At 41.3% G+C, this 13009-nt stretch overlaps 2 protein-coding genes across 2 annotated transcripts in view; one reads left to right on the forward strand and one right to left on the reverse strand.

Moving 5' to 3' along the window:
• Positions 1 to 2931, reverse strand: part of LOC130374447 (protein LEG1 homolog) — a 5731-nt gene extending 2800 nt beyond the window's left edge. The window contains exons 1-4 of the mRNA XM_056581211.1: positions 2557 to 2931; positions 1825 to 1911; positions 1266 to 1339; positions 285 to 389 (exon numbers count right to left, since the gene is read on the reverse strand). Coding sequence (XP_056437186.1) covers positions 285 to 389; positions 1266 to 1339; positions 1825 to 1911; positions 2557 to 2860 — 570 coding nt within the window. The 5' untranslated portion in view covers positions 2861 to 2931. The remainder of the gene's footprint in view (positions 1 to 284; positions 390 to 1265; positions 1340 to 1824; positions 1912 to 2556) is intronic.
• Positions 2932 to 5033: 2102 nt separating this feature from the next.
• stx7l (syntaxin 7-like) lies at positions 5034 to 11602 on the forward strand. The gene is made up of 10 exons (XM_056581585.1): positions 5034 to 5090; positions 5862 to 5955; positions 6067 to 6136; positions 6551 to 6641; positions 7093 to 7230; positions 7851 to 7897; positions 8074 to 8164; positions 8532 to 8604; positions 9221 to 9303; positions 9682 to 11602. The coding sequence occupies exons 2-10, from the start codon at positions 5871 to 5873 to the stop codon at positions 9775 to 9777; spliced, it is 774 nt and encodes a 257-aa protein (XP_056437560.1). The 5' UTR covers positions 5034 to 5090; positions 5862 to 5870; the 3' UTR covers positions 9778 to 11602.
• The last annotated feature ends 1407 nt before the right edge of the window (positions 11603 to 13009 follow it).

Consider the following 13009-nt stretch of genomic DNA (forward strand, 5'->3'; position numbering starts at 1 on the left):
TTAAGTATTTTAAACATACAAGCGTGAGTCAGAACGCTGTCACTACTACGTTACTTTGATTTGAAATGATTTAATTAAGTTTTCAGAAACTGAATTATATTAATGTTCAAACCTCTCAATCACCAAAGAATAGCAGCTGAGTTGTGTGTGTTTGCGCGGTGTTACGGGCGGTGTGTACCTGGTAGAAGCTGAGTTGTGTGTGTTTGTGCGGTGTTACGGGCGGTGTGTACCTGGTAGAAGCTGAGTTGTGTGTGTTTGTGTGGTGTTATTGGCGGTGTGTGTACCTGGTAGAAGGCGTCCCACTTAGCCATGAGGTCAGGGAAGCGAGTGGCACAGTCAGCATAGGTGGTGCAGTAATCCGTCACGCCCTCAGGAACCTGCATCTGGACCTAACCACCACCACCACCACCACAACACCAACAATCATCATCATGACTGCAGATGAGCTGCTTTGCCCTGTTCGGTCATTCAGCAGGCCCTTTCATCCAATGTGACTAACAGTTAAACATGTTTACATGTCATTAAGGATCAGGTAGGGGCGAGGTATTTAGCTCAAGATTCTGACGGATATTGAGGTTCTATTTGGGTGTATGTCAAAAGGCGTACGCTCAAATAATCAGAGTATGCTTCTGCCACTACAGATGTGAGGAAGTATTCTTAGCTCTCGCCCCTCAGGTGACACTGCAGCTGAATTGAATGGAAGTGAAACTGTAACTGAACTGAACGGCAATACAAATGCAGAACTCGGGGTAAAAAAAACTGCAGGAACGCTGAAACTACTGCGTTAGCAGCCAGTCAGAGTCAAGCACGTTTTAACGGTTGACTGCCTGTCCAATGAGTGGGACTTCCTGAAGGGCTTAAGACAGAGGTTCCTTCCCTTTGGGGGGCCCCATGATAGGCATATGGGGACGCAAAAGATCGCTAACATAATAAGATGTAGATATTTGATGACACATTGGAGCAAAAAGAGTCTGATAGACATCCAGTGTACATCAAAGCCACAAATAAACTACTAATAATCAATCGATTTGGAGCAGAGTGATGTGATTACTTCCACCACAACATTGATGCTACGATGAAAGTTGATTGGGTAAATACTAAACAACAATTTCCTCAGTTTCTTCAGTTTGCATTGAGATGCAAGACACTGAACCCTTTCCTTGTATGAATGGCTGAATCTCTGAATAGGTGACTTAATATGATGTAACCAAACTATTGCAGTATATTCTAATCTAAGTGTTGGGAGGAAGTGTTTTTCTACGTACTGGGATATTATCTCCAAAGAATCCTTGCTGAGCAGCAGAGAGGAAGGGAATCACGGAGAAGTAGTAGTTGGCACCTGGGAAAGAACCAGACAATGGTATGAGTTGGCTGTGTGCTTGTGTGTGTCTGTGTGTCTGTGTGTCTGTCTGTCTGTCTGTCTGTCTGTCTGTCTGTCTGTCTGTCTGTCTGTCTGTCTGTCTGTCTGTCTGTCTGTCTGTCTGTCTGTGTGTGTGTGTGTGTGTGTGTGTGTGTGTGTGTATAAGTGTATGTGTTTATGTTTGTGCCAGTGTGTATCTCCATGGGTTGTGTGTGTGTGTGTGTGTGTTTGTGCCTGTCTGTATATGTATGTGTTTATTTTTGTGCAATTGAAAGTCTTCTTGAGGTGTGTGTGTTTGTGTTTCTGTGCGTGCGTGTGTGTGTGCACGCGTGTGTGTGTGTGTGTGTGTGTGTGTGTGTGTGTGTGTGTGTGTGTGTGTGTGTGTGTGTGTGTGTGTGCATGTGTGTGTGTCCATCCATTTGTATTTGTGAGCCTGTACCCGAGTGTGTGTGTGTGAGACTCACAGCCCCACCAGCTCTCAGTAGAGATGCACATGCGGTCTCCTGTTTCAGTGCCACAGGTGGTGGCACCGGTGGGGTCGGCCAAACGACCTGCAGACGCAAACACAAAAACCGATTCAACCAACACAGCATGTTGGTTTTATCACTGCAGTCAAATGTGACCTCTGACCAATCTCCAGATCAACACCAAATACAAGAGACAGATACTAACCAGATACTGGTTCTGTGCATGGAGAAATTAACTTTATCAGATATACACCTTTATAAGGTGTAGTTAGAGGATCTAGATCGTGACAGAGTTTCAATCGGAGGAAGTGGGCAGCCATTGTAGACTTTTGTGGCATATAGGAGAGCGTATATCTCTAAGTCTGTCTGTTGTACAACCCAGGAAAGTTCGGTGACACTCTGACTCAATGATGTGTTGCTTATTGGAAGCAACATTATATTAAAATCAAACGTTCAGTTTTGCAAATATACAATCAGCATCTTCACAGAAATGTATTGAAATAATAAAAGAAAACAAAGAAATACCCATTATGGTGATGATGAGTTTTTTCTCCACTGAGGAGAACAATGCTTCCAATCTCCACGGCTAATGCCCTCAACCCTTGAACAATGCATTCAATCCCCACCCTAATACCCTCAACCCTTGAACAATGCATTCCTTCTCCGATTCCTTAAAACGACATAAAACAACAACAACAACCAAACTCCCTGGAGGGTCGGTGGTCCTACCGGAGGTGAGCTCCCAGCCCAGCTGCAGGGTGAGCCCCCAGATGGGACTGTCGGTGGCGTTGGTGCCCATGGAGGTCATGTAGGGGTCTGTGGCGGCGATGATCAGCCGGTACAGGCTCATGCGGTGCAGGTAGTGCCAGGGGTTGGGCACCAGGACGTCGTTCTGGATGGGCAGGTCGGTCAGCTGACCCCCCGTCTGCTGCCACAGGATGGGCATGCCGTTCTCCGTGAGCACCGCGCAGTCCACCACGACGACGGTCGCCACGGCGACGAGCAGGAGGCAGAGGGCCAAGGGACGCAGCATGATGGCGGCGGTGACGGAAGGGAGAGAGGGTGATAGTCTGGTGGTCTGTGAGGGGAGGCAGGCAGCAGGTCGACACTGAGGGGTTGAACCCTGACTGGGGTTTATGTACTGTTGGATATGGCACTCCCCCAAACACACACATGCATGCACTCACACACACACAAGCAGGCACGCACACACACACACACACACAAATGCACGCACTCACACACACACAAGCAGGCACACACATACACAAATGTCTTGAACAATCTCAAATGTTTTAAGCGTCTTAGAGTACCATATTAAGCGCTATATAAATTTCATTTATTATTATTATTATTATACACGAGCGTGCGCAAATTCACACACACACACACACACACACACACACACACACACACACACACACACACACACACACACACGCACAGACACGCATGATGCAAGCACACATACACACACGCATGCACGCACGCACATACACACACACACACACACACACACACACACACACACACACACACACACACACACACACACACACACACACACACACACACACACACACACACACACACACACACACACAGACACACACTGACTAAGTAGGGACAAGGCACATGGACTTAGCCCTAGATCATCTCTGGAGAAGACACAACAACATCAATTTAGTGAACCAGAGTGGTTCAGAGTGAGTCCGACTCATTTAATAATCACTGTGCACAGGTTAAACCAGCCATCACCACACACACACTTAAGGAGATCTCCTGCATGAAAACATGGAGCATCAGTTCATGACCATCGTTGTCTGCAAACGTTTACAGGTAACCGGTGTTCCAACATCACCCTCCAGTGTCCTGAGGAGACCAGTAGAAGTCATCTCAGTGGAGGGAAGCATTTTCCAAAGTCTGAGGTGACTGGAGGGCACAACCTGCCCTACGTTAGTGTCCTATTGAGGCTAGAGGCCTGCGAGGCAAACAGAGTTCAGGGTAAATCTGGTGCCTCCCAGAAAACACCACGATCGACAGAATCGACTGATAGCTATTATTATCTAACAGAGAATTGCGCAGAGGGTAAAGGTTATGTAACAAAAAGGCTTTGAAATACAGTTATGACAGTTTAATGAACTCTGCACTGCTGTCCTTTCGATTGACAAACAAAGCTGGTGAGGGACAGTGAACCCCCCAAACCCAAACTAAATACATGAAGACCATTTGCAAATTTTGCTGATGTCAGCATCTCACTGGCTACTTGCAATGTACTGGATGATTTTCACTGATAGCAGACTAACCTTTGCTGTCAACATGAACATGTTGTATGTGTGCATGGTGAGCATAGTGTCCAACTTTCTAATCAATAGTCCACAGTTCAGTTTATTGTTTGTCCTTATAGCTTCTGTGACACTGCTTCAGTGATATTATCTCTTTATGAATGCCATTGATATTCATTAAATCAATGCATTATTCATATAGGCCTATGTTGTTCTTATATAAAAACATAAATATATATATTCAACATACATACATGCATGCATACATCATGCAAACATACATACATGTATCATGCGTACATGCATCCAAACATACATGCATACATACATGCATGCATGCATGCATACATACATACATACATACATGCATGCATACATACATACATACATACATACATACATACATACATACATACATACATACATACATACATACATACATACATGCATGCATACATACATACATACATACATACATACATACATACATACATACATACATACATACATACATACATACATACATACATACATACATACATACATACATACATACATACATACACATTTATTTGAAAGAAGGTATTCCATTTTGCATTTGGCCTAGGTAAAATGTGTACATTTGCACATAAATTCCCATGTTTGTTTGTATTTAAAGTATTTAAGTGTTATTAGATTGCCATATGTTTAGTGCAGCCTGTTTTGTAGTTTCAAACATTTCAAATACATCCACTGAAATAAACGTATAGAAATACGTATAGAAAGAGAAATCGTGCCTTTTTTAATTTACTTAATTTTTTCACGATATTAAATTTAAAGTGAAATGGTTTGCCTCTGTATTCAAGTTATTATATAAGGAACTAGTCATTTTTTATGATTTTTTTGCAAAAAACTACTAATATTTTTCATCGCAAGACATCATGTGACCCGGAGTAGCGAATACAGGAAATGTGTCGCTGCTGGAAGTCCTGAAGACAGGTAAAGCAAACGCAATCTCCACTCAAACACTGCATTTCCACCGGATCGATAGATGTGTTCGTGACATTAACTATAGATTTACCTCAGTAATCAACTGAGCCTTTTTTTCGGTAGCTTGTTGTGTACGAGTGAAGAAAGATTCTGCGAGTTTTCTACACGATCGCGAAAGTTTCTAGTAGTGTATGCTGACAGTAGGCCTGTTTGCGTATGGGCGTGCTGTCGTATCTCTAGCCATGAAACCAAAATAACATATTACATTGATCTCAGTATAAAAATTGCCTTGTCGCAGATGGATCCTGAGTTTTGAATGTGATTTCCGCTTTATTCCGCCTAGCTGTCCCATCGGCTATCGTGTCATGGGGGGCGAGGGGGATTGTGATTGCATTCACAATTGAGGCTTGCCTTTCTAATCCAACCGAGTCACTGTGAAGAGTCATAACTTTATTTGCGTAAACCTGTCTGAATATGTGACAGGCTTGCGCTGTGGTCTCTGGCTGCTATATCCTCTGCTACGTCTTCTTGACTCAGAGCAACGCTTCACCTGTCAAGTTTATTTATTGATCGATTGGTCTGTTTTTTAATTTTCTGTTAATATTTCGTGTATGGAAATCTACCTAATCTATTGATTAACAGTGGGTCCCCATATTTTATTTATTTACAGAAAGTCAGTCATGTACAGCTAAATGTACTGAACAGGACATTGTGTCCGTTTGACTTACTGACTGTATAGACAGAGTGACAAGGTATTGTGTGTGTTTGCTTGTCCTACAGATCTCCACCATGGCCTACCGTCCTGGGATCCCGTCAGAGCCCAGTGCTCTTGCTCAGAGCATCGGCACCAACATCCATAAGATCACCCTACTGAGTAATGGCCTTCTCTAACCCACACACAAATACACACTACACATGTTTTGTAACTGCAAGAGTTAATACATTGTGTCAATATTAAAATGAAACTCCTTGTTTGTGATGACAGCCTCAGAGCTCCAGAGGGTGGTGTCCCAGCTGGGGACAGAGCAGGACAACAGCAGACTACAGCAGATACTGTGAGCGCATCGTTTTGTTCAAGATTGCAATGAAAATCCCCCCCCCCCCCCCCCCAAAAAAAATAACAGTTCAACAAAGCATGCACAGATTTATATATATACATACACACACACGCACACACTAACCAATTCAGCAGGTGTGTGTTGGGTTGAAACAAAAATAGCATTGTTGTGCTGTTCACTTCCCCATTCTCTATTGCATTTTATTTCATCCTAATATTCTGTATTTACTTTGAAATATTTCCCATTGCGGAAATGACATGCGCGCATCTGGATGTGGTTTCATTGTGTGGTTGTATGTGTGTGCGCACACGCTTGTTTGTCAGTAGAGGCCAATTTTTTTATATATTTTTTTACAGATATTAACTCATATTACACCTCAAATGCTATGTTCATAATTTGATGGGCCCCCAGGCAGCAGAAACGGAAGGAGGGCAACCTGTTAGCCAAGGAGACGGATCGAATGATGAAAGCATTCAGCGCACTTCCTGCCGGCACTGATCAGGTAGTTAAAGTGGTTCTCCTCAAATATCATGTTTCACTTAAAAACCTCCCATTTAATGTCCCTTACCAAGCTGGTATTAAATGTCCAGTTAAGGATTAAACCCGATCCTTTGGTCTGAATTTGAAAGGCAACAATTTTATACGATTAGTAGACTGAGATCGTATTGCCCTTTTTAAAAAATACACTTCAGTGTTTTCGAATGTATTAAGTCTGAGTCTAGGCCCACTTTAGGATTCCTTGGTTGAATAAGTCCCCCTGTTTCAGGGTGAACTAGCTAGCTTTTAAACAGATGGTTGCCTTTGGACATACGATATATGGCAATCGAAAAAACTTCCCCTATAATTAAAACTATTTAGTAACCTTATTGCTGTTGATATATGCCAGCTGCAACAGCTTGGTCCACAACTCCACATTCAAACTTCAATGTTTATATTTTTATTCTTAACCCTAGCGACAAAGGAAACTCCAGAAAGAACGTCTGTTGAACGATTTCTCCAGCTCACTCAACCACTTCCAGAACACCCAGAGAGAAGCAGCGGACAAAGAGAGGGAGTTTGTGGAGAGGGTCCGAGCTAGCTCCAGGGTTTCAGTGAGTAACCAGCATGCACCTGTCTACCACTAGGACTAACTGTTCAGTTTATGTATTTATTTAAATTAACTATCAAGTTTTTTAGATTGTTTTTTTGTGTTCATTTTTAGTTTTTATGGGCTTTGGTGCCTTTTTACGGCCAGGGAAGATGGGTTAAAACAGAGAAGGCCTGATGTGGCCTTGGGCCGAAGCTTAAATTCCGACCTGTGGTCCAAAGTCACATATCATGCTCTTTTGACCAGAGGGCTCGGTGACCTTCAAGCATGGTCTTCTAGCTTTGTCGGCCTGCCGTCCTTCGTTTGGTAATGGTGACTTGTGTGAACAGTAGCTCCATGCTTGATACAGCCATTTTGTTTTCCCAAGATATGTTATCGACTTAATGGAACTGTAAGAACATTAGTCCCTGTGATTTTTGTTCTCAACTGATACAAATAGCTTTGCATTTTCAAACATTGCAACTCAATATCCCTGAACATCTCATTTTTTTATCAAACTATTGAAGTGAATGACTGCATCCTTGACTAATGTGTTGTTTGTTTCGTCCCTTGTGGGACACTGTTGTCCACTAACAACGGATTATTATTCCCATAACAACCTTTCCACGCTCCAATCCCACATAGGTAGAACCACAGGAGGAAAGCTATGGAGTTGGACCTCTTCAGCAGAGGTCAGTTCACAATAACTGGTTCTTTACTAGCATTCCTTTAATACAACTTAGGTTTCCTGTTTGTTCGTACTATTTCAAATAAACTATAATTTTTGTGCTCCCTCCGTCTCTGCTTACTTTGAGTTATCATTTTTGGTTAATTTCTTAATGTATTCTTCTTCTCTTTTTAATCCCAGTGACTTCCAAACCCAGGCTCAGGAAGAGGCCATCACTGAAGATGACCTGAGGTTGATCCAGGAGCGAGAGACTGCCATCAGGGCGCTGGAGGTACTGCAGCCAGACAGCTTCTGCTAGAGGCTGTGGATCGTTGTACCATAATCCAGAACACTTACCTTGAAACCCCAGGGTTAGGTTCAGGTTAAATTATTCATACCCTTAGGTATATTCAGTAGGTGGGGTATCCATCTTGACACACCGTTTTGAAACAACACAGACCGTACAGAAACATAAATGTACTCGGGTTCTAAAACTTTCCTCAGTCCACTAGAAAAAAAAGTATTAATGTTATGATTCTCATTTCAAGTTTGTATTTGCATTGTATCCATCAGTTTGACCTTATAGTTGTCAAATATATGAATGACCAATACACTGTAAACTGTAAATAGTAAAAACGTATTGATATTTTTCATCCCAGTCTGACATTGTGGATATCAATGACATCTTCAAAGATCTGGGGCTGATGGTCCATGAACAAGGAGATATGATAGGTGAGTGCACTACAGAACTTTGTACCTCCTGTGGATTATCTGTATGCGTATACCATGTCGTAATGTGTGCATGCTATGAACTAACCAGCCAGCAGGGGCCGCCAGTTAGTTAAATCTGGAGATGCATAATGTATCTGGTCATTACTTTTTTTGGAGACTGAAGAATGTTTAGGCAATGTGATGAGCCAATCTTAAAGAGAAAAAGAATAATATTAAATTAAAAAAGCTAATACATTAATGTGTTGAAGTCCTTTTATATGATATGCGAGTTTCAGAAATGCTAAACTAATAGATTTTCGACTGTATTATTGTGCGTATGCAATAATTAATTCTGTTTTGTATTCTGATATTTAATGGGTTGGAATATAAGAAAACAATTAGCATATACTTACATGTAACTTTATCGAGAAGAAATAATAATTTGTTGCATTGGCGTGTGTAATTATGCATGCATGTACTCCTTCTTCAGACTAGCCTATAAAAGTGTGTGTGTGTGTGTGTGTGTGTGTGTGTGTGTGTGTGTGTGTGTGTGTGTGTGTGTGTGTGTGTGTGTGTGTGTGTGTGTGTGTGTGTGTGTGTGTGTGTGTGTGTGTGTGTGTGTGTGTGTGTGTTGCAGACAGCATAGAGGCCAATGTGGAGACGGCTGATCTCAGTGTCCAGAGTGCCACCCAACAGTTGGCCCGCGCTGCAGAATATCAGGTAAGTCATTCAATAAAGTACCAATTACAGCTGTATCAGACCTTCCCGGAGGACCCAGAACGGAGGCTATTTACTTGAGTTTAGGAAAAAGTAGTTTCAGGGAACTTAAACATTCATTCCTAGCAATTGCAGAGTACAGATATATGTTTTCATTGTTTTAATGCCCTGAAATTCAGTCAAAAAAGCTATGTGAACGCCATATATTATTATTTTTGTTATGACTATAGATAAACCGCCTTATAGAATAATTTACCCAAATAGATACCTTTTTTAGGTGGGAGACGATTTATGATCAAAACATTCTTCTGCTTTATTTAGATTGGGAGAGAGTTAACACAATCGTCAAACTAAACCAGCGGTTTTGTTATCCTTTTCTAGCGGAGCTCCCGGAAGAAGATTTGCATCCTGGTGATTGTGTTGGCCGTTGTAGCGGTCGTTATCGGACTGATCATTTGGGGCTCTCTGCGAAATTGAAGGCTTTCTTCATCTTCTTCTGCTGCTCCTTCACCATGGCTGTTTGAGCTGTCCTCATTGTGGGAGGAGTTACACGAGGATGGCCCGCCTCCTTCTTTCTCATTGGCCGAGGCTAAGAAGGGCCAAAGGTCGGAGTGGGGTTGATTATTTTTCGTTTGTAAAAAATCGGGAACAATTTTATTTATGTATCCAAAGTGGGCAATCTTTATTTTACATTTGATGTTTTATCTAACAATAATCCTGGTTGAACTCCCTCATTTCTTTTTTGTAGCACAATCACAGTTTGTTATAACTTTGTGTTCCGTGAATTTAAGGTGGTATACCAGAATGAGAAGGTGTTGATTTGGATATGAATGCACTGATTTTAAACATTGTTGTTCTGTGTCTATATCTGTCTAGATTTTAGATTCGCTGCCTGGGAAGGATGATATGTAAATACATCAAGAGTCTTTCTGCCGGACATTTCATTTTTGTTTCTTTTGTTTAAGAATTTATGGGGGAAAAACTTTATTAAAACACAATGACAGTAACTTCTGGAAATTCTGTTGGAACACGTTTCTAGTTTTTAAAACTAGGCTGAGATGGGGCGAGTTCCTTGATTGCCATTATTGTATGCCGTGTGTGGGATTGAGTGGCATCTTTGCTATTCATTAGTGTGTAAACCCATGAAAATGACACTTATAATGCGCCCTTTTAAATCTACAAAGGGAGTGGCTCTTCCAGGGGCCCGCCATGTTACATCACCATATTGCACCGCCATGTTTCTACAGTAGCCCAGAACGGACAAATGGCTCTAGAGAGGAAACATTTTTAATTTTTTATCATAATCTCTATCTTCCTTGTAAACGATAACCTAAAGTTGACGTGATTTTTATGTACTTAGTGCCACCTCACTGGCCAGTACAGGCCACCATAGCTTCTCCAACACGGAGGGGGATATTCAGTTTGGTGTAATCTGCATTCTCACCACTAGATGTCTCTTTATCATACAGGCTGCACCTTTAAGTCAAAATGGAATTATTTAGATTTGTACAAATACAGTAAACTGAATACTCAAGCTTATAAACAAATGAGATAGTTAAAGCGACATGGTTTCATGTAACAATCATTCTGATGTATGTGCCTTTACCCCTATTCTATTAAAAACCTGCATGTGCCAAATTACCGCTTTTTCTCTAGAGTGTGTTTGTAGAGAGCCACATCGAGAGAGGCCTGATTTGGCTGTATTGTTTACAGCAATACAATTTAGTTTATTTTCAGCCTTTCATCCAGCCATTTGATTATTAAAGAACTATGTTATAGGCACACAATATACTTTTCAGCTATACAGATTCAAAGGTTCATGTTATATCTGCCGCAAGGGGTCTCAATCTAATCAATAGTAAAAGACGTAGTTTGATGAAGCCTGATTAAATATGGGATCATGGGAGTTGACTTCACCAGTGAAAATCGATCAGAATTGACTGGGCCAACAATCATTAATATGATGGCACAGGAGAAACGTTGATATGATGGCCCAGAGCAAATATTCCCTGGGAATAACAATCAACTAGAATTTTCAAGCAATTTGAAAATTGAAAAATAGATATTAAGTTTGAGTGATCTGATATGCAGAAAAAAAAGAGCAAAGGTTAAGAATAATAATAGCTGAGCACAGCTTGCAGTGCTCAACAAAATATGGCTAGCTACATAAGTAATTGTTTATTTAAGCCAAATTCCAAATCGATTGGAAAGTTAATATTTTTACAGTAACGTAACTTTTAACAAAATAAAAGCTTGCTAATTTTAGGAATAACCCACGTGACTAAAATATGACCGCACTGTGTGTCCCTCTGTGATGTGAGATCAGTGAGACGAAGCAGCTGGGTCTGGATTGACGTCATTAGTGAGTGTGTGTGTGTGTGTGTGTGTGTTTGGGGGGGGGTTGGTTGCAATAACTTTACCGCGAGCCTGACCCGCCCAAAAATAAGAGAAGGGTCCAGCTGCAGGCTTGGGCGTTTCCGTCATGACACAAGAACGCCCTTTAGGCGTTCCTGGTAGTGTTTCATCGACCAATCACGAGGTGTTTCGAAAGGCATACTGTGAAGCACAGTCACAAGGCATACTATGCTTTCCTTCCTTAATGGCAATTTTACCTCTCTCATTAGATTTAGCAATCATGGAGCCCCCACTGGGCTAACGTTAGTTCTATGCTACCCGTACTTGAAACTGCTGTTTGAGAAAATCTAACTAGCGTATGTTTCGGATGTTGACAGCCGTGCGAAGAAGAAGGGGTTCGGTGTTGACGGTGAAAGTTAGGCCGGTTTATAGCAGAGTTTCCGTTTTCGGTTATTACCGGTTAATGACAAGAAAAAAATTAGGAGGACCGACAATTCTAAATGTCCCAGGTCAGAATGACCAGTGGCGACTGGTCATTAGGGGCAAGTCACTACTCTCACAGGAAAAAAAGAAAACAAAATGAAAAGGAAAAAAAAATAGAATATATATTTTTTTTTATGTATATATATATATTTTTTAAATAATCTCCCCAGAAAGTACTATGAAATAATAAGTTTGGCGCTTTTATTTGATTTTTAGTCGACCCTGGCTTGCTTCTTCCGGCTGAGTTCGTCTGGAGGGGCAAGAGGGGCTCTAGCCCCACCAGCACAATGCAATGTGTATTGGACAACCAACACTAAAGTGTTGTTTTTTACCAATAAAAAACTTATGTTTTTTTTCATGACAACCAATAAAAAAAAACAGTGCTACCCCTTAGGTTTTTTATCACGACGACCAATTAAAAAACAACAGTGTTACCCCTTATGGGTTTTTTCATGACGACCAAAGAAAAACGACAGTGTCACCCCTCATGTTTCATTTCATAAAAACGACAGTGTTACCCCCTATGTACTAATTTATAAATATCGACAGTGTTACCCCTTATGTTTTTTTTCATGACGACCAATAAAAAATGACAGTGTTTCCCCTCATGTTTCATTTGAAAAAAACAACAGTGTCTACGTTTTTGCGGGGATCCGAACCTGAGCTGTTTAGAGTGTTAACCTCCGAACTTATCAATGCACCATCAAGACACCGAATAAAGTCATCACAATGGTTATACTTGACTTTAGAATTCGCCTGAAATAGAAATAAGAGTCTTCCAACAGAGGACATCAACCGGACTTGAAGAAAAATGACAGTGTCACCCCTAATGTTTCATTTGATAAAAGCGACAGTGTTACCCCTTATGTTT

This window comes from Gadus chalcogrammus, chromosome 21 (genome assembly GCF_026213295.1).
Source record: "Gadus chalcogrammus isolate NIFS_2021 chromosome 21, NIFS_Gcha_1.0, whole genome shotgun sequence".
Classification (NCBI taxonomy): domain Eukaryota; kingdom Metazoa; phylum Chordata; class Actinopteri; order Gadiformes; family Gadidae; genus Gadus; species Gadus chalcogrammus.